The sequence below is a fragment of the Chionomys nivalis genome, chromosome 25 (genome assembly GCF_950005125.1).
Source record: "Chionomys nivalis chromosome 25, mChiNiv1.1, whole genome shotgun sequence".
Lineage (NCBI taxonomy): Eukaryota > Metazoa > Chordata > Mammalia > Rodentia > Cricetidae > Chionomys > Chionomys nivalis.
In genome coordinates this window covers 2,042,550-2,063,695 of record NC_080110.1, presented here as the reverse complement: position 1 = coordinate 2,063,695, position 21,146 = coordinate 2,042,550, and the positions used below count along the sequence as shown (strand labels likewise).

Below are 21,146 nucleotides of genomic sequence, written 5' to 3'. Positions count from 1 at the left end.
CAGCGGAGCCTGACAGGCTGTGACCCCTGACATTCACACGTGTGCCATGGCACACACCACCTCCCCCAAAGAGTAGCTCTTTTAAAACTTTACATTTTAAAAAGTCTTGGAATGGAAAAATCTATTGATCTTCTAATCCCGAGTACTACCCGTCCATGAAATACATCATCACCGCTGAATTCATAACAAAGCTCAAGGGTTTATTAAGAATTAAAAATACTGTAAATAAGCCGTACAGTTCATTTCACAGTAAACTAACAAACCTTGTTTTTCTTTACAGCTTTTTCTTTTTTTTTAAATTTTTTTCTTTCCTTTTTTTCTGGGGGGGGTGGGGTGGGAGGATGGGAAGGGCAAGGCAGCCAGAGACAAAACAGCCCAAGGGGCAAGGGTACCGCCAAGAAAAATGACAGAGATGCAACAGACGTGATCCTCACTGACAGATGGGGTCAGGCGACGGAGACCTCTTCAGTAATACTGTGATGAAATAAAGGATCTGGCCCCCATCTCCCACGGAGAAAGTACAGCTCAGACATCACAACACAAAGGTGTCTCCTCTAGGACTCCAAACTCACCTGGTTACCCCTCCCAACGTGCTGACGCAGGTGGGTCACCAGGAACAGAAGGGCCCTGGGCCTCAGGGTGCTGTTTCTCATGTTCGGAACCTTCTGAGTTTGCATAGTTACTTTGCTATGGCTAGAATCAGGATTGGAAAGGGACCGCACCTCTGAGAGTGACCCTCAAGCAGAAGGCTCTGGGGGCTTTCTCCTCCTTGCCTTCAGAGCTCACATCTGTGAGTTTTTATCACTTCTTTTTTTTTTTTTTATTTATTTTTTTATTTTCGAGACAGGGTTTCTCTGTGGCTTTGGAGCCTGTCCTGGAACTAGCTCTTGTAGACCAGGTTGGCCTCGAACTCACAGAGATCCGCCTGCCTCTGCCTCCCGAGAGCTGGGATTACAGGCGTGCGCCACCACCGCCCGGCTGGTTTTTATCACTTCTAAGTGGAAGACAAGAGACATAAAAAATCTGGCCGAGCGTATTAAAAAAACACGTAAAATTAATTTTCCTTAAAGAAAAATGCCTGCCCCCCTCCCCATTTTTGTTGTTGCTGTGTTTTATTATAAATCAGTCAGCCAGACAGGATTTCTTTTTTTTCTTTTTTCTTTTTAGGTTAATCTGTTCCCTGTTAATCCCCAGTTAAAGCCATTGTCCTCTCCCTAACAGTAGACACATTCCCCCTAAAAGTCACCAGTTCTGCACAGGGCTGGGCCTTTAGGAAGCCAAACCAAAAGCAGAAACAGGATTTCAGGAACCAAAGGTGAGTGAATGGCAATAACTGCACATAAATTAACCGGGCACAGAACACGTGTCTACTGCTTCCCGTGGGGGAGGGGGCAACAGGCTGGTGGGAGAGCGCCTGGGAGGAAACAATCGTTTTTCGTTTTGTTTTTGGTCGTAAGAAACCGGACTATAAATCTGTGCCCTGCACACGCAGTTAGTTTATCTAGATCTTTTCATGAATCTTTTCAACTTTCACAAACAGCCTATCGAGGTCATTCCTCAGGTCATCCAGCAAACCCTTGGCCGACTCCAAGTTGTTCTCATTTCTTTCGATTTTGACAGAGTAGGCAACCAAACTGTCCACGGCAGTCCTGAGCATTTTCAAGTCCGACTCCACTTGGCTCACAGAGGATTTCAGGCTGTCCAGGGAGGAAAGCCTGTCTAGGAAGTCCTGGGGAGGCGTGGCCTGGGCTTGGTCCTGGCTGAGCAGGGAGTGCACCTGTTCTCGCAGAGACTCCACAGTGCTGGGGAGTTCGCCCACGCTGTGCTGCAGCTCCTTCACATCTCTGGCCATGGTCAGCTGGGCCTCCCCCAGGCTCCTCACTGTACTAGCCAGATCGGAGGAGGACCCCAGGCTTTCCAGCTGCTCCTGCAGCATAGCCAGACGCTGCTCATACTCCTGGCTCTTGGACAGGAGCGACTCCAGACTCTCGGTGTGGCGTGCAGAAGCCACCTGCATAGAGTACACACCGTCCTCCACATACTGGAGCCTGGCACCTAGGCCCTCAATCTGCCTCTGGAGTTCATCCACCGCTTTGGAGTCTTTAAAGACGATGGCCTCCTCTGCCCCATGGGCCTGGGCCTTCAGCTGCTGCAGCTCCCCTTCCAGTCTCCTGATGTCCTCTGGGAGGCGCGAGGAGGACTCTTCAGACCGCAGAAGCTTCTCTGTAAGGGCCTCCAAAGCCAGGCGTTCTGAGTCAGCCGCCTGCTTGAACGCCTGTTGTTCCTGCTTGAGGCTCACTAGCTCCCGGACCTCTGTGTAGACATCAGACTCCATGGTCCGAAGGGAACTCTGCAGGGCTTCAATGTCCCTCTCCCTGGACTTCACAGAGGCCTGTACCTCCTTCAGGGCTTTCTCCAGAATTTTCAGGTCCTGAGTGCGCTCGCCCTTAGACTCCTCCAGGGAGGCAACTTTCATCTTGACGTCATTTATTTCCTTCTGGCCCCTCTTCTGCACGTCGGTGAAGATGGCGATGTTGTCATTGATGGACTTGGTGAGCTCCGTCAGGCGCTCCTCGACCGTGTTCTCCAAGGATGTGAAGTCGCGCTCTCGGGCGTCCTTGACCACGTGGATTCCGTCCGACAGGTCTTTGAGAATCTCGTTCTGCAGCTTCTGCAGGACCTCGCTGATACGGTTGATCTCACTCTCCCCTTCCTTCACGGCTTTCTCTGTGAGGTCCTGTTTGTGCTGCGAGCTCCTCAGGATGGACTCAAAAGTCCCAAACGTGGCTTGCAGAGACTGTACCTACGAGCAAATCCAGATGTTAGCCACAGAGAACAGCTTCTGGCGTGTTTGTATACCCATTATTTTCTGCACTCTGTTGTCTCCTCCTCATCAGCACTCTCCTTCCAAAGGTAGTTGTGTGGTGGTTGCCGTGGTAACAAGTAGGCTCATTACCCAACCCGACCAGGCAACAAGGTCCATCTGCCTCTCTCATTGCCTACCTCTCATCCAACATGGCGAGCGAGGGAAGGACAAGAGCTAGCCAGGCTGATGAGGTGAGCAACACCTTTTTCCACTGGATGAGGGAGGCCTGGAGCTGCTCAGACCAGCACCCAGTAATGAATGGTCAACACCCATCCATCAGTCAAGACAACACGCAGGGAGACAGCTGAAACAAGGCCAGATCCCATTCTGAAGACATAACTCAATCCCCAAAGACAGCTAAACCTGTGAGTCTACTCTTGAGCTTTCTAGTTTGGGTCAATCAGCATTTTTGGTCTCCTATTCTCTCCTCTCCTCTCCCGCTACTATTTTAGGGTTGGCTTTGTAGCTCCTGCAATTGAGCATCACACGTTTTCTTAGGAAAGAGCCTGAGGCACAAAGCAAAGAGACCAAGTCCAGGTCGATGCCAGCCACATCCAGCTGTGTGGTTTTTGGCAAGCCACTGTCCACCCTGGATGTCAGGTTCTCCCTGGACGTCACTGCCCTCCCTGGACGTCAGTGACCTCATTTGAAAACACAAGCAGCGGACCGGATGATTCCTTAGGGCGCTCTGGCTTTTGTGAACACGCTGTGACCTTTGCTGCTACACACCCATTCTACACGGACTCCATTCTGAGGCACAGTGCGGGCCTCCTAAGAAGCCCACCCAACACACTGAGCAGCTGTGCTGATCAAAAAGGTAGGCCTTATCCTGATGTAGCACCTGTGACTTTGGGGGAGTGGTGAATATAAGGAAAGAAGAATAAGGCCAGCAGTGTGGCCCTGATTATGTAAGTCCCTAGGCCCAACTCCCCATTTCTGGAACGTGTAACAGAGACTCGTTATGATGCCATGAGGTTATTACCAGATAAACCCAGTGTGGAGGCATCTGCAGGATAAATGATGTCGTTAATAGTCAACAATTAAATGTATTTGTAAAAAGGGAGGAAGACAGATATTCTAGATTAAACTAAATTGAAGAGTTTTCAGGGGCTGGAGAGATGGCTCAGGGGTTAAGAAAACTGTCTGCTCTTCTAGAAGTTCTCGGCTTAATTCCCCCACAATCGCATGGCTGCTCACAATGTCTGTAACTCTAGTTCCACAGGATCTGATATCCTCTTCTGGGTTCCTCAGGCACCAAGCATGCACACATACATACATGCAGACACAACACCAAACACACAGAACAAAAGTAAATCTTGAGGGGGTGGTTCTCTTGATTTAAAAACAGTATAAGAATGTGAAATCGGGTAAACACACACACACGGGCTGGGACTGGGCATATAGCTTAGCTGGTAGACTGCTGTAGCCTTCTCAAGCTCCTAGACTCAGGAGCAAGTACTTAATAAATAAATTGGGTCTGGTAGCCTATGCCTATGAGGTAGAAGTAAAAAGGTCAAAGTTCAAGGTCATCCTAGGCTACAGAGAGAGGCTGGCCTGGACTACATGAAACCCTATCTTACAAAGAAAAATAAAGTAAATAAGATAAAGAGCCATACACCTGACTGATTGTCACCATGAGAACTAAGTGAGTTTGAACACATAAAGCGCTTAACTGTGCCTAACTCTTGGATGCTCAATGCATAGTGGCTATCACCTTCATCACGGTTTGGCTTTATCCTAAACTCCTCAGACACTCGGGGAAATCCTAGCAGTACCTTCCACTCAACGCCAAAAGATGAGAGGAGAAGCTAAGGGCACAGTAAGGATACACGCAGGATACCCTAGCCACAGAGCGTCGCCCCCCCCCCCCCGCAAGCTCTAGGAACTAAAATCATATTCATATCCCACGTCCCAAGTCTGAGGTTTTTTTTAAAAGATAGATTAGAATGGGGTTCTCAAGGGCTCCAGAAAGTAGACAATTTCCCTCCCCAGCCAAATACAACCTGAGACATAAAGAATACGGAGAGAAGGCAGGAGAGAGGTGACCTCTAAAACTAGGTTAGTAAATCACAATGCCTTCCTGTTCTAAGCACAGCACTTAAAATAGAAGCATGAGTGGGTGAGCCCAGCACCTGCAACATGGCAGGGCCACTCTCCGTGTTTTCTCAATGGGCCAAAGAATGAGGGAATTCAGAGCAATGCCTGATAAAGTTTGGGTGGGCCTGGCTCCTATTTAATCCCAGGTTGGCTCTTTACAGATGGCTAGGAAGTGATTTGGATCAGAAACCATTCCCAACCCCCAAAGGAAGCCAGCGTCTCCTCTATGGAGGGCACTGTAGGCTGTTCATCTTCGTGCACAAAGAGTTCATAACAATTAATAGTGTTTGGAGCCTGCTCTTCTGGAATGCGTGAGATGTCCACCGCGAGGTAGGTGGAAGCGGTGGAGCCAAGCACCAGAATCCCAAGACGTCTAATTTAGGAGCTGAACTATCCCCAAGGATGCCTAGAGGGTTGCCACCACGGAAAGCAAGCCATGGCTCTTCTTCACAGACCCAAGATGAGAAATGAGAAAATCCAAATAGAGACTCACTCCCTACAAATAGCCCATCCTCTCAACAACCTACTCCTACCAGCCTGAGCCACCCCTGCTACTGCTTTAGGGAGCCTTGAGATGGACCAGGGCAATGGGGGTTTGTCTAGGGCTGTGGCCGACCCGCCCACATGAACTGTGGTATAGCCACTCACGTACACGGTGCCTGAAAAGCAGACTGATAACACATTACCTCTTTCCAAGGGAGGTCACGGCTTCAACAGCTTTGGAGCCGTGAAGATTCCTGCAAAGTCTGTGCTTGCGTGTGCGTAGTACATATCTGTGTGGATGTGCTGCGGGGCGTGGATGCGCATACGTATGAAGGCCAGACGTTGACACGGCTCTTCACCTTACTCTTTGGCACAGGGTCTCTTACCGGAGCTGAAGCACGCTGATTTGGCTGGCCTGGCTGGCTAGTGAACTCCAGAGCTATCTTCCTGTCTGTTCCTTCTCCGTGTGGACTTCCAGGCCCAGCTTTTTACATGGGTCCTAGGAAGCTAAACTCAAGCCCTAATGCTTTCCTAGCAAACACTACTGACTGGGCCATCCCCACATCTCCTCCCCCAGCCCCAAGTCTTTCAAATCTTGATGGTACCAGAATGAGAAACTGAGGCCCAGAGAAGAAGGTGACAACAACTATGACTACAGGGAAGGGGGAGGGGACCAATCGAGAGACAGGAAGGCAGCACAGGAAATACCCAGTTTCTGCAACCTGGATTCAAGACATCCTCCATGTGGGCCTCAATTTCCAACTTCTGTATTTCCTGAGTGTCGCTCCGTCACAGAAACGCTAGCCACCTTCTGTCTTCCAGGCGTGTTCAAGTTTGTCCCCTTACCTGTAAGCTCCTTACAGTCCCCCTCCCAACAGTTCTGACGGCTCCACAATCCCAACCACCCAGATACAGACCCAGGGAAGTTTCACAAGCTCTTCCTTCCAAAAGCGTGTGCAAGTCACCCACCAACTCACACCTACTTAGCATGTCTCTTTACACGCTTGCTCTGTGCCCTGTTCTCCTCCATATCCTCCCCAGGGCCCACACACAGCCATGCAACAACTATCAGGCTTCGATAAATATTATGACTGATGAGCAGGTGGGTGGATGGAAACGGGGAAGCAGGAGCTGGCGACCAGGCTCCTGCAGGGTGTCTGTGTCTTTAGGGTGCTCCGGTATTCCGCTGGCACAGCAGAACTGCCTACTCGACTCCCTCAGAAGTCACCTCCCTTGGCCTGCACCACTTCACAGGCTGACTCACTCTGGTTGCTCTTCCCGTCTTCGGAGGAAATTCCTAGCGCTGCACACTCAACAAAACTAGGGACTTGGCAGGGCAAGCAGCATGCTGGGAAAAGGAGGCGGTGGTTCCGGGCTCAGAAGTGGCGGGATTTTTTGTTTCCGTCCAGCAACTGAGTTTCATTGAGCAAGGAGATGGTGGGGGCGGGGGTTGGGGGGACATGGGAGGAAAGGGGGTTACCCTCGTGCTGGAAGTGTGGAAGCTAAGCAGTTTTGTCCTGGGAGTTGGGTACAGCCATTCCTTAAACAGCTAGCTAGGGGTTTTTCATCACACGGTGGGCCCAGACTTTCTTAGACAACCTGTAACTTAGTCAACTGGGATTTTTTTTGGTCAACTCACTCTTTATGTCTCTGAACCTCAATATTCTGGTCTGGAAAATGGAATCGGAACTGTGAGTCCTCCCTTCCTCCCTCCAGGGTTAACTCTACGGACTGGAAAATAAAATACACGAATCTGCACACCCCATAGATGTGATCTTTGGCCTTGCGTTTCCTCTCAAGCTGGAGTAGGCTACTTCAAAGGCCCCCACACGGGCCCATTGGCCCAGCTAAGGATAGACACCATTTCATCTGAACTTAGCTAATGACTAAGCTCACCAGCTTTTCCCTCCCCCAAAGCTCTGGGTCTATTAAAAACTGGCTCGGATGACTCCCACTGGCAGAACCGAGGTGAAGCCTTGACCAAAGGCTTCCAGGGATGCGCTGGCTTCCCTTCCAGCTTCCTTTTCAGGCAACTCTGCCCACTCAGCGGTTCCTAATGCAAAAAGAATGGGCTCCGTGGAGCCTGCCTGCTTCCTTACAGGTCACAGCTAATGTCCTGTGACAGGCCCTTGGCCCACCCTCCCCCGATGGTCTGGCCATCCTCGCAGCTGCCGTCCCTCTCCAGGATCATTAACAAAGCGGGTTTGGGGCCGCCCTGGCTTCTAGGGATCTGGGGTCCCACCGCTAGCCACAGGGCCTAGGCAGGAAAGGACGAGGGCCCCTTCAAGGAGGGCAGGAGTGGGGTCCCGACCCGACCAAAGCTGGGGTACCCACCTTCTGCTCGACGCCCTGCAGGCTCTGGCCCAGCTCGTCCCTCTCACGGGAGAAGTCCTGGTGGCCGCGCCGGACCTGCTGGACCTCCTCCAAGACATGATGGACACACCAACCAGAGAAGGCGGCCGCCGCCACCAGGGCGAGGTAGAAGAGAAAGTTGAGAAGCCGGCCAAGCCTGCGCGAGCAGGACGCCGAGGACGCGGCGGCGGCGGTGGAGGAGGCGGCCGAGGACCGGCCGCGGTGGCCGCCCCGGTGCGCCTGATTCTGCGGGTGCTGCTGCGCCGGGTGCGGCGCCGGAGGCTGCGGCTGCTGCGGCGCCGCCGGCGGCTTCTTCGCCACGTCATCCGCACCGCCCGACGGGTGGGCGCCCTTGTCCGAGGGGCTGGCGGCGCCGTGGCCGCCCTTGGAGCCCCTTTGTTTGGCCGAGGGCATGGCGGCGGTGGTGGCGGCGGGATGGGCGAGCGGGGCGAGTGGAGCGCACGGCCCGGGACACTGGCTCCGGCTCCCGCGGGGGCAGCGCTGGCAGCACGCGGACGCGGCGGCGTCGGAGCGGCCCGGAGCGTGAGGCGGCGAGCAAAGAGGCCGGCCGGGAAGGAGGAGGGGGCCTGGCTCCGCAGCCGCCGCCACGGCGCCGACCCCGCCTCCCGGGAAGGGAGGCCGAGCACAGCCGGAGCGCCTGCCACGCAAGCCGGCCGCCGCCCCTCCTCCCTTCGCCGCGACCCCACCGAAGGAGGGAGGGAGGAAGGGCGGGTGGGGCCGGGCTGGGCGAGGCTGGGCGCGGCTGCTGGGGTGGCCTCCTAGTGCCCAGACTACCCTCGAGTGGAGTCAGCGGGGCTGACCCTGAGCGCTGTGCTGAGCGTGAGCCCCACTTGGGCTCCACTTGAACCCCACTTGGCCACGGACCGCAGGGAGCATGGCTCTGAAGGGTGGGGACCCGACGCCCCTCTTGCCTACGGCGAATCCGCAGTCACCCTTCCCCCAAGGCCATCGTGCAAGCCCGCGACCAGGCCTAGTCTCTTCCCGAGGGTTTTTAGGCTCGAAGGACTGCACCCACGCACCTTGGATGTGGACTGCAACTCGTCCAAGGAACTGAGTTACTGAGTGGCTCTCTTGGCCGGGCCAATCGACTGTAGACAAACCCTCTCCCCAGCCCGTTGACTTTGTTTTCATTTGGGGTACCATACAGTCTCACCACAGCTCCTGTTCCAAGCAGGCTCTGGATTGAGCGAAGAGAAGCCACCAGCACCCACACTTAGCGGGACACAGGTCAAGGTTGTTATTTCCACATTTGTTTAAAAAAAAAAAAAGGTATATAACAATGCCAGGACCGGGCTTATCAGCTTATATGGGTTCGCAAAAGCCTTGGAACGCTGGGATTGTATTTGTCCATTTTATAGGACAGAAACGGACGGATCCTCAGCCCCAATAGAATGCTTCAAAGTCACGCATAACCAGGCTCTGAAACTACTGCTGGCGCTTCTGAAGCCTGAGCGATTTCATCTCTAACTGGAAGGGGAGTGAGGGCCTGGGAAACAAACTTGCTGCTCACGATCAGCTGGGAGCCATTGGTTCTCTAGTAGTCAGGGGCTCGGGTGCTGGGGCTCACTCACCCCCTACACCCGTCTGACTTCTGATGCAGTCCTGAGGTGTGCCTGGCAGAAGTAAGGAAGTAAGTTTCTTCTGTCTGTAACATCTTCCCAATCTGCGTAAGAGGGGAAAGAAGAAAACAAAACAAAACAAAAATCTTCCCCGTCTTTAAAGTCCTGTTCAAATGCCACCACTCCTATTCTTTGGCTGTCTTATGCCAGTACCTCTGTTGGCATAAGCAATGGCAAGGAGACCTTGTATGTCTCTTGTGCTGAAGGCCCACTGTGTGCCAGAGAGATGCCTGGACACTGCTAGAGACACCTTCCTTAAGGACAGCCATTGCTCCTCAAGCTTTTTATTGCTTACCTTTAAATTCTGAATGGGCACATGTGTGCCCACGATCTGCAGAATGTCTGGGGAGCATGCTAAGGGCCAAACTCTAAGAACTGAGAATGTAAATATGAAAAGAAGTTGGAAAGCCAACCTTGAGCCGTACACAGGGTGCAGAACGAAGAATAATTTGGAGAAAGGATTTGCATAGTGGGAGAACAGGAAACCTATTTCTGAGGCGGAAGTGGGGTGAGCCTGGGACACCTGTCTGGACTTGAAGGGTGTGTGCTGTGCGTGGAGATGAGCTGGGTGGAGTGGCTGCGGATTGCAGAAGGCAGGAAAGCAAGCAGAGGAGTCGCTGTTGTGGGGGGAAATAACACAGAATAACTAAAATTTGCACCAGATCCTGCTCTAGTGAATCATCTGCTCTATCCAGAAGAGAACACCCCTCCATGGGCTGAACAGAAGGATCTATAGCAGAAGCCTCCTGCTGCAACAAAGCACAGGGTTCCTCAGCCTACAGGACAGAGGGACAGATGAAGACAAGAAGCTGGGTTGTCACAAGATGTTCAAAACTACCCTGATTTAAAAGAACATGAGTACCGCCCTGGGCAGTGGTGGCACACGCCTTTAATCCCAGCACTCCAGAGGCAGAGGCCAGTGGATCTCTGTGAGTTCAAGGCCAGCCTGGTCTACAGAACAAGTTCCAGGACTGGCTCTAAAGCTACAGAGAAACCCTGTGTCAAAAAAAAAAAAAAAGTACCTAAATACAAGCGTGCTTATAATTACCGATGTACAGAGACCCTCCTTCACTGTCTGTGTTAAAAGGATGGGGGAGGGTTGGTAATTCAGGGCACCCTGCTGGAACACAACCAAAACTCTGGCCTGGAGGCAGCAGCATTATCTGCTTTTTGAGCCATGGCTTTGCCACCAAATTCTGTGACCTTGAGGGCTACCTTCTCTGTGAAGCATTTATCTAAAGCTTTCTTACTGTGACATTAATATGTTCCTTGGAGAAAACAGTCACTCACCTGTTAGTGAAAATAATCAATGAGATTTAGCTTTTTTTTTTTTATTTTGTTTTGTTTTGTTTAAGGAGTTACATGCACAGGGCAGAGGTGGGAATGGAATATTTCTCAGTTTTTTATCTGTTGAGCACTGGAAGGATAGTGACAGGCTAGAGTGACGGTCCTTACAAGCACGAGGACCCGAGTTTGATTCCCAGAGCCCATGTTAAAGGCCACAGCAAGACTGGAAAGAAGACCTGAGCTCAAGTCCCGAGGACCTACATAAAACTCCAGGCCTGACTGCAAGGGAGTGGAACCCCAGTGCTGGGGTGGGGCAGGTGGTAAGGAAACAGTGTGATTGCTGGGGCTTGCTGACTGCCAGCCTAGCCCCAGGTTCATTGAGCGATGCTTGTCTCAAGGGAATGAACCCTAGGGTAGGACACCTGAAATATTCTGGTTTCCACATGCGTGCACATGAACTTGTGCACTGGTAGGTACATATACACGTATAACACACACACATACACACACACACACACGTACACACGCACACATACACACATACTTAAAGTCAGGCTTCATGGCTCCCTGGCTAGCCAGCCTACATTACATGATGAGTTCCAGGCCAGTGAGAGACCCTGTCTTTCAGAAGAGAAAAGAGGTAGATAGTGTCTAATGAATGCCTGAGGTTTTCTCTGGCCTCTATGCTCATGTGTGTGCACACATGTGCACACACACACCACGCAACACCCAGATGCACAGGGCAGGGGACAGTGGCTCTGGAATAAGCTGACTTGAACTCACATTCGGTTTCAGAACCTCCTGTAGAACACCATGTCCCTGAACTTCAGTGACTTCATCTATCAAATGGAACAATAAGGCTGGGTTTGCCACATGATGGGGATTGCGGGAGTCAGACCATACGATGCTGACTTCATAGCAAGTGTCTGAAGAAAGGGTAGCTAATGCCATTTGCAGAGGCACATGGGACAAGTAGTGCTTCACAGAGCTCCTGTGTCCAGATTTCAAGGATTTTCTTTCATCGTCTTTTCTGGGAGCTCCCTATGCTGTACGTGGCTCACAAACCACAGGCTAAGATGTGTTTAACTTTAAAAGCAGGTAGTGTTTTCTTCTGAAGTAGGGTGTTTGGTTACACCCTTAGGAGGAGGGGACCTGCCTGGAGCCATCATGGAAGCAAACTTGAAGACACTAGAGGTTCTGGAGATTTCCATCCTGCTGGCTTCTTCTTGTCAGCACAGCATGCATTCAGGGGACTTGCCCCTTTCTGTTTCCTGAGTGTCTGAACTCCTTCATCCCTCCTTTGCTTCTCTACCACAAAGTGTGTAGGATGGGATCAGGAATACGGAGGAGGAGCCAGACACATCTCTTCCAGGCACCCTCATATTGCAAGGACTAAATTATAAGGTCAAGTTCTGAGAGCCTGGAGCCTTCTTGGTTTCCCGCATTCCAGCCAGAATGCCTGAATGAAAAGGGCCCAGGAATGTCAGCTGCTTCCCCTCTGCACTGAGATGATAAAGTCCCCAGAAGCCAAGCCACAAGTCCCCAGTGCTTTACAGAATCGGTGTGGTGCAAGGCTACTTCATGATTTTCCCACCCATCGCTCGATGCACTGGGTTAACAGACCTTTTTGGCTTTTCCTTTACATTTTACCCAGTATCTCCCACTTCCCCTGGGCTGCTATACCACTGATGTCAAAGCTTCTCACAACTGGAAAATTGACATAACCCCCAGCCTGGCCTTTCTGTTTAAGAACGTGATGTCCTGTTGTCAGTGTTCCGCACAAGAGTCAACCCAGCGCCACTAAACTACAAGTCATATTGTGTCACACGCCTTTCCCAAACCCTCCCAGGGTGTTCCAAGATACCTGCTGTTCACTGCCACACAGCGGCCTCTATCCTCAGTATGCCAGATGCCTTTTTATTCATTTTAAACATATTTAATTATTCATTTAAAATTATATTTAACAATAAAAATAGTGAACTCATAACATATTACACTACTGTGTAAAGGGGCATTTAGTTGTACCATTATTTTTTATTTTAAAGAAAAAACTTTTTCATTTTACATACCAACTCCAGTACCCTTCCTTCCTCACCACCATCTTTCTCCACCATCCCCCACCACCAGATATCTTAATCCCTGGGGACTTTTTATTCCCTTGTTCCCTTTTCATTGCCTGATTAACCTTTTTTGTTTGTTTGTTTGTTTTGTTTTTGTTATTATTATTATTATTATTTGGATTTTTCGAGACAGGGTTTCTCCGTAGCTTTTAGTTCCTATCCTGGAACTAGCTCTTGTAGACCTGGCTGGCCCTGAACTCACAGAGACCCGCCTGCCTCTGCCTCCTGAGTGCTAGGATTAAAGGCGTGTGCCACCACCGCCCAGCTTCCTGGTTAACCTTATCTCCTTGACTTTCACCTTTTAAAGACCACTTTGTCCTGAATAAACTTTTGTCTCTGGCATTCCTTTTTCTCGACCACGTACTTGTTTGTTGGTTCTTATCTGCTTCTTCTCACAAACTGAAGCTCCCAGCTCCACAAGTAAAACATTAGTTAACTCAATTTTGTATCCCCAGTGCCTAGACTGATGTCTGGTATATAGTAGGTGCTCAATAAATGTTACACTGTGGCATTGCTAAACCCCTTTATGTTGACTCAAAGGATGGAAAGAAAGCTGTGAAAATGTTACCTACACAACATGGCGTGGCCACTGCGCTCGTGAACTGATATCTGCAATGGTTACCTGTACAAGGTCAAGCGAGCCAAACTTTGGGCGTGGATGGGGAATGCTCTCCAAGCCCACCACTTAATGAGGAGCCATTGTCTGGTTGGGGAGGTTTCCAGGATCTGGTGATGACCTATGCACACATAGACAACACTAATCTGACTCAGTGGGTTTTCTTTTTAAGGACATGAAATATGAGTGGGGGATATACTGGGGGAATCTGTGAAAAACTGGAGGGCATAAAAATCAAAATACTTTGTATACATGCGTAAAATTCTCAAGTAAGGAGGAAGCTGGGTGAGCAGCAGCATTCATCTCTCCCTGCTTTCTGATTGTGGATACAATGTAACAAATGAATTGTGATACAGTGTAACAAACTGCCATCTTGACTTCCCTACTATCTTGCACATATAAACCCAAAACGAACCCTTCCTACCTTAAGGTGCTCCTGTCAGTTACTTGCGCATGGCAACAACAAAGCCTAATTAACACAAAGGGATTCCCCTGGGAAACAAGGGACTAAATAGCCGATCACATGAGGTACAAGACCCACACATACAAATCTGAAGACTGCAGGGACAGCCCCACAATAAGAGTAAATACTGTTCTTGCAGAGGACCTGAACTCAGTCTCCAGCACCTATGCTGGGTGGCTCACAGCTGTTTGTAGTTCCAGCTCCAGGTAGATGCAATGCCTCTGGCCTCTGGCCTCTTAGAGTACCTGCACTCATGTGCACACACCCTCACACAGATACAAGTAATTTAAAATAAGAAAAATCGCTAGCTGGGCATGATGGTGCACAGTTTTAATCTCAGCGCTTGGGGGGCAGAGGCAGGAGGATCTCTGTGAGTTCGAGGACATCTTGGTCTACAGAGCTAGATCCAGAATAGCTACACAGAGAAACTCTGTCTCAAAAAAAAAAAAAAGAAAAGAAAAGAAAAGCCAACCAACCAACCGAACAAACAAAAAAGATCTTTAAGAAACTGGAGAGCCAGGCAGTGGTGGCGCACGCCTTTAATCCCAGCACTTGGGAGGCAGAGGCAGGCGGATCTCTGTGAGTTCGAGGCCAGCCTGATCTACAGAGCTAGTTCCAGGACAGGAACCAAAAGCTACGGAGAAACCCTGTCTCGAAAAATCCAAAAAGAAAAAAAAAAAGAAAAAGAAACTGGAGAAATGACTCAGCAGTTAAGAGCACTTGTTGCTCTTGCAGAGGCCCCAGGTTCAGCATCCACATGGTAGCTTTCAACCAGCTGTACTACTAGTTCCATGGGATCTGACACATTCTGACCTCTTCTAGCACCAGGCATAGATGTGGTATACATGCACTCATATACAGAAAATAAAGAAATCAATTTTTTTAAATAAATCTTTTAAAAGTCAACCATATGGATACATACTGGAAGTGAACAGTAAACTTTTTTTTTTTTTTTTTTTTGGATTTTCGAGACAGGGTTTCTCTGTAGCTTTTTGGTTCCTGTCCTGGAACTAGCTCTTGTAGACCAGGCTGGCCTCGAACTCACAGAGATCCATCTGCCTCTGCCTCCTGAGTGCTAGGATTAAAGGCGTGTGCCACCACCGCCCAGTCGAACAGTAAACTTTTTTTAAAAATATTTATTTATTATGTATACAATATTCTGTCTGTGTGTATGCCTGAAGGCCAGAAGAGGGCAGCAGACCTCATTACAGATGGTTGTGAGCCACCATGTGGTTTCTGGGAATTGAACTCAGGACCTTTGGAAGACCAGGCAATGCTCTTAACCGCTGAGCCATCTCTCCAGCCCGAACAGTAAACTTTTTAAACAAATGAATAAAATATCTCTAGGGTCTTCCCTTTGATAATACATCACATTATTTAAAAAAAATCCATCTATCTAGGGTCTAAGACAACCACAAGGAAGAACAGCAGAGAGAAGGAAGCCAGCAAGGGCAACCTCCCAGAGCCTCCTATAGTGATAGGGAAGCTAGCAATGGTGCTGATGGGAGTGGTATGGGTGATGATGGTGGTGATGGTTATGAGACGTGGTGATGGTGCTGATGCTAACCACGACCATGATGACGGCGGACACAGTAGGGCTGCCAGGAAGCTGTACTAACTAATACATGCCTTTGTGACCTTTCACACTTCCTGGTTGCCTACTACATCCAGCGAGTCTACCTCCATGGCCTAATCTGCGCCTACAACTCCTCCCAGACTCAGAAAATCTCTAAGGTGGGTACTGCAGTACTCTACAGCTTTCTGATGACAGCGAGCAAGGTGGCATTGGTAGAGAATTGTGGTGGACAGCTAGAATCCCAGCACCTGCGCCTACAGTTACAATAGCACACACATGTAGAGACATGTAAGGACATGTAGAAGAAGGCGTAGCGTGTACATAGCTGGTCCAAAGCCTTCTGACCTTCGGACAAGAGCCCGATTCTTCATGCTCATCGGGAATCTCACAAGAAGGAGAGAAAAACCTCACCCAAGCCTGCCAGTGGAAATCCATTTCCACGCTGCCCCTTCTTGATACACAGGAGCCGGTAAGCCAAAGGCGGGGAAGGAAGCTCAGAGAACCATGGGCTGAGCATGGCCCTTCCCATCCTCACATCCAGTTCCTGCTCTTCTCCTTTGGCGTATTTCTGCCTTTGTGTTTCTCCGAAGTTGCCCTGATTTGCCATTCTTTTAGGAGTCCAGCTTGTTGTGTTTCGTGTCTCCACTCCCAAGCTGGATCCAGTGTCCCTCCAACCACACCTCCAGCTCTCAAGTCAGTCCTGGCACGCATCACAGTCTGACATAACTCCTGTTTACTCAATGCTAGCTGCTCCGGAACAGGGTAGACTGCGGCCTCTTTGTTCTTTTATCTCCAGAGTGAGGCGGCTGTCTTAGGTAGGATCTATTGCTGCAAGGAAACACCGTGAAAAAAAAGCAAGTTGCAGACAAAAGGGTTTATTTGGCTTACATTTCCATATTGCTGTTCATCACCAAGAAAGTCAGGACAGGAACTCAAAAAGGGCAGGAATCTAGAAGCAGGAGCTGATGCAGAGGCCATAGAGGGGTGCTATCTACTGTCCTGCTTCACATTGCCTGTTCATCTTGCTTTCTTATAGAACCCAGAACCACAAGCCCAGAGATGGTACCACCCACACTAGGCTGGGTCCTCCCTGATCAATCAATGACAATGACAGGTTTGCCTACAGCTGAGTCTTATGGAGGCATTTCTTAATTGTGATCCTCTCCTCTCAGATGACTTTAACTTGTAGCAAGTTGGCACAAAACTATCCAGAATAACAGCTTACCTGAATAATAAGGGACACTCAACATTGTATGTATGTGTGTGGGGGTGGGGGATGGGGTGGGGTGGATTGATGCATGGATAGATGGATATGTGGATGAATGAATGCATGCATTCATGGGTGGATGGATGGATGGATGGATGGATGGATGGATGGATGGATGGACTGATGGATGGATATGTGGATGGATGGGTAGATGGGTGGATTAATGGATAGGTGGGTGGATGGGCGGGAGGACGGATCAGTGGGTGGATAAATGTCATATATATTTGTCCAAGCTTCTCTAAATCATACACCACAGACTGGCTTGAATGGAGATAAAAAATGAAAACTGAAGGTGTCAGAGTTCTGGTTTCTTCTGAGGCCTCTCTTCTTGGCTGGTAGATGGTTACATTGTTGCTGTGTCCTCTTTCAGATCTTGCTTTGTGCACATTTGTCTCTGCCCTCTTTTGGTAAGGTCGCCAGTCAGGTTAAATCAGAACTCACTCTAACAACCACATTTTAACTTAAACAGCCCTTTAAAGATGGTCTCCAATGCAGTTACATTATATAAGGTACTAGAGGGTTTCAACACATAAGTGTATAAAGACAGCTCAGCTCACAACTGATGGATGGATGGATGGATGGATGGATGGATGGATGGATGGATGGAGCAGTAAATGACCTAAATGCTTACCTGGTTTTCAACATCCTCCACTGTCAAGTATTCACCCTTAAATTAAGGGAATATCAGGGATAAAACTTTGCAAGTTTAGTGGGAGTACACATTACATGTAAATGCAATGATTTTTACGAGGTTCAGACAATACATTATAAATACAGATTGTTAATTTAAGAAAAACTGAACAGAAGGGATAAGCAGACATGATAGATTCCTAAGAAATTTAGACAGAGAAGTAACTCTAAAAATCCTACTTCCTACACAGGGTTTTTATCCTGCCCTGCCTTGCTCAAGTATCTCCCACATCTACTTATTAGACTCAAACCACAACAGCAGGTGGGAGCAGGGGCCAGGGTGTGGGACTCCTTCGCCACAGTTGCCCAAGGTTCTTCATTCAGGCCCTTCTTCCAAGCCCTCCCACCTGGAAATCCTCCTTCTCTGGGAAAACTTGGTCCCAGAAAGCCCTCCTCTTCTCCAGGCCAGCTCCTCCACCTTGTGGGCCTAAGCAGAAATGGTAAGCATGGCTGGGTTTGTCTAATGCTGTCTGGAAGACACGGGGCATGTGGTTGTGGTTCTGGAGTAGCAGTTTTCATCATCTGTAAAGCTGTCTCACAGGACCTATGAAAAGTAATAAATATTAAAAAGCCCATTGTAAGGTTTACATATATATGTATATACAATATACATATGTGTGTGTTATATATAAATATTTCATTGAGGTGTGCCAACTGGTTGAGTCCAGGCCTCTCCGTTACTCAGAAACTACCTGGGTAGTTTCAGTTATTTTTTTTAAAAGTCAGTAGAGCCTCTCTATGCTGGAATTCACAGTCCCTAAGGCCTGGGGTACCAGTGAGGTCATAGGGAAGTATCTGTGAAGCATCCAGCAGGTTTTGTTTCAGAAGAATGTCTGTTATGGTGTCGCTGGCCTATTATCTTCTCTCTCCTCCAGGAAGGCCCTCCGGTGCACATTGTTTGCTGAGCTATCTCGCTGCTTATCCCTGGGTACTTACTGGACGTACCGAGGAAGCCTTTCTTCCATTCAATTCCTGTGCTGCCCGAACAAAGCTGAGTACCTGACCCAGGTGAGGGGATTACAGGAATGTACAAAATAGTCTACAGTCCCTGTCCTGGGGTTCCTGGGCTAGCCACGGAGATCAGGCAAGTAAGGAGGGTATCCTGGGCATCACTGCACGCTAACAGGAGTAAGAATGGTAAAAAGAGGGTACTGAGAGGGAATGGGAGTCACGACGTTAGATTATGTGATCAGAGAGGCTACAATGAGAACGGGACCTCTGATTTAAAAACCCAAGAAGCATGAGGTCCAGCGCCCTCCCCCCCCCCCAAAAAAAAATAACCTGCGGGGAGGGGAACTTCTGGGTAGATAACAGCATAAGCAAAGATCGTGTGGTGTGTGGCGCATCCAGGAAACCGAAAAGAGACCAGTCTAGCCAGTTTGTGTGAGCAATCGGTTCCATAAATATTTACTGTTTAGCAAGCAAAAGGGAATGAAGCCTGGGCACACAGCTCTTAGCACATGTTGCTAATGCTGTCTTTATGAATTACTGCCACCATATCTCTCCCGGCAACACAGCCCAGCACCCACAGCAATCCTCGGTACCCAATAAGAGCTCAGAAACCTGGGGAACCAAACCTCAGTGTCTAAGGCCATCATTCCCAGCCATCCATACCAGCCGCCTTGAAGCTCAGCTGCCTTGGGGTCGTCTCGTGTCCTCGGATCATACTCCCTTAACTGTATGCAAAGGCAGCGGGAGATCCCCTTGGCTGCGTGCGTACTCTCTCAAAGAGACAGAGGGAGTATAGGAGTTTGGATGGAGACTTCTAATCACTTTAGCGCTCTTTGGCTAGCTGGTGCCTGAGCCTTGGACTTGGCTTCCATACCAGCTCTGATGAGGTGGCAGCCAGGAGTAGGAGTCTGTTGTCTGAGACTTGGACGCACCTTCCAGGTTTCCGCCTTGAAGGCAGATTGACAAAGCAAGGGAAGGGACTCATCACAGACTTCCAGCTCTATTGAGCTTTGTAGTAACGTGGGGAGCTGTCCAGTTCATAGAAGAGATTGAGAGCCACTTAAAGCATCTTCTGGGCTCTTAGAGGACTTAGTGACTTGGGATAAACCTCGCTCTTTCCTCACAGGGAAGAGCCCATGTTACTATTTAACTTAAGCCTCTCTTGTTTCAACAAGCCCAGCTAAATCCCCTTATGCTTGCTTCAAGAGTATAAAATGCCATTCATCTCTTGACCTATTTCTCCAGTGTGCAGGGAAGGAAAATCAGACAAGAGGTTCACTGACGGGGGCTCCCATTCATCCTCTGCAGCTCAAGCCCGTCCACCAGCACCCAGAGATTTTTAAATCCCCATCCAAAGCCTGTGTTACGGTGTGATCAGGCAGGAGGAGGGCTCTTCTCCCTACTGAACCAAAGTTATCTTCCTGGTTTCCTGAGGGACCCCCCTCAGCAGGAGGTCTCCCTCCCCCCTTCCTCTGGCATCTCCTCGGCATCTATCTCTACCCAGCCAAAAATCTGCTCTCTAAGGAAGAAAACACTAGGCTCAGAGTAAGAAAGACTCTCATTTAGAGGACAGGCAAGCTGATTCCAATCAGGAGTCAAGGACCACACGTTTCTACTTTCCGGGTCCCTACTCCTTTCTGTCAGCCACACAGCCTTTTGGATGAGTTGACCTCCAAGGACTCTGGATCCACTGATAATCTCAACATCAATATTTGGTGTTAATTTAGAAGACTAGGCAGCATGGAGAGTCATTTTTAAACGATTACTGTATTCTCAAGTACCCCAAACAGAAGAGCTGTCGATAAGTATCTGTCAAATTGCAGAATGGGTATCAGTGCTCTAACGTGGAGGCTGGTGGATCCTGGGAGCGGGAAGAAGGTATTGTCATTCACCAGAGATGAGCCTTGACTCTGCAGACAGACTTCAGTGAGAAGTCTCACTAAATAAGTCATCCTCAATAAGAAGGACTTGGTCTGTGTTGCCTTCCTAACAGCTGGCCATGGCTAAGATTCACAGGTCAAGCTGCCCCGGGGCTGAGATTACATTTGTGACTAAACTAAGGTGCCCTGTCACAGAGCCAGGTTCCACCCCAGGCAAGCCATGGAGCTATGAAATCGAAGAATTATGGTGCTGTAAGCTGTGAGGCTGAGGCTTGCACAGAGTTCTGGTTTCTCTTTGGTACTCTGAGGCCAGAGGCCTCTATGACGCTATCAAAGCCTCTAGGACTACAGGGCTCCATAGACTTCTTTCTCTCACTAACGAATGGGTGTTAGCATGTCTTCCCTGCAAATACTTCATCTCTCCTCATCCTGAAGTTAGTTACCAGTCCAGTCCAGCAAGGGCCAAAGGTTCCGCAGAGGGGAAAGAATGCATACAGCTGTCAGGAGCTGAGCCAGGTGTTTCAGCTCTGAGCTCCCTTCGACTCATCACAAACCTGGTAGGTAAACACAATTGTTGTGGTTACAGAGAGACTCAGAAAGGACCAGCAACCCACCCAGCTGACAGCCTGCATATGGGACAAATGGGATTGAAACCCACCCTTACCCAAGTCCACACCTGGGCTTGGAGGTGTGATTGTTGTGCCAAGCTGCAGGGCTCTGTGTTCTCTCTCACGGTCCTTAAGGCTCCCTTCCCGTGTAAGGTAGGCTGTTGGCCTCCTAAATCTGTCACTAGGTTCAGTGTGGCCTCAACACTGCTTGTAACCCGCAGCCTACATGTTTGTCCATCTTTGTCTCCTG

The 21,146-nt window shown here is 49.5% G+C and overlaps 1 protein-coding gene across 1 annotated transcript; it reads right to left on the bottom strand.

The window, feature by feature from the left end:
- Positions 1–185: 185 nt before the first annotated feature.
- Positions 186–8,481, bottom strand: Ckap4 (cytoskeleton associated protein 4). Its single transcript, XM_057758236.1, has 2 exons — positions 7,781–8,481; positions 186–2,803 (listed from the first exon to the last, which is right to left on the bottom strand). Exons 1-2 carry the CDS (start codon positions 8,210–8,212, stop codon positions 1,502–1,504), a joined length of 1,734 nt encoding a protein of 577 aa, XP_057614219.1. The 5' UTR covers positions 8,213–8,481; the 3' UTR covers positions 186–1,501.
- Between the last annotated feature and the right edge of the window lie 12,665 nt (positions 8,482–21,146).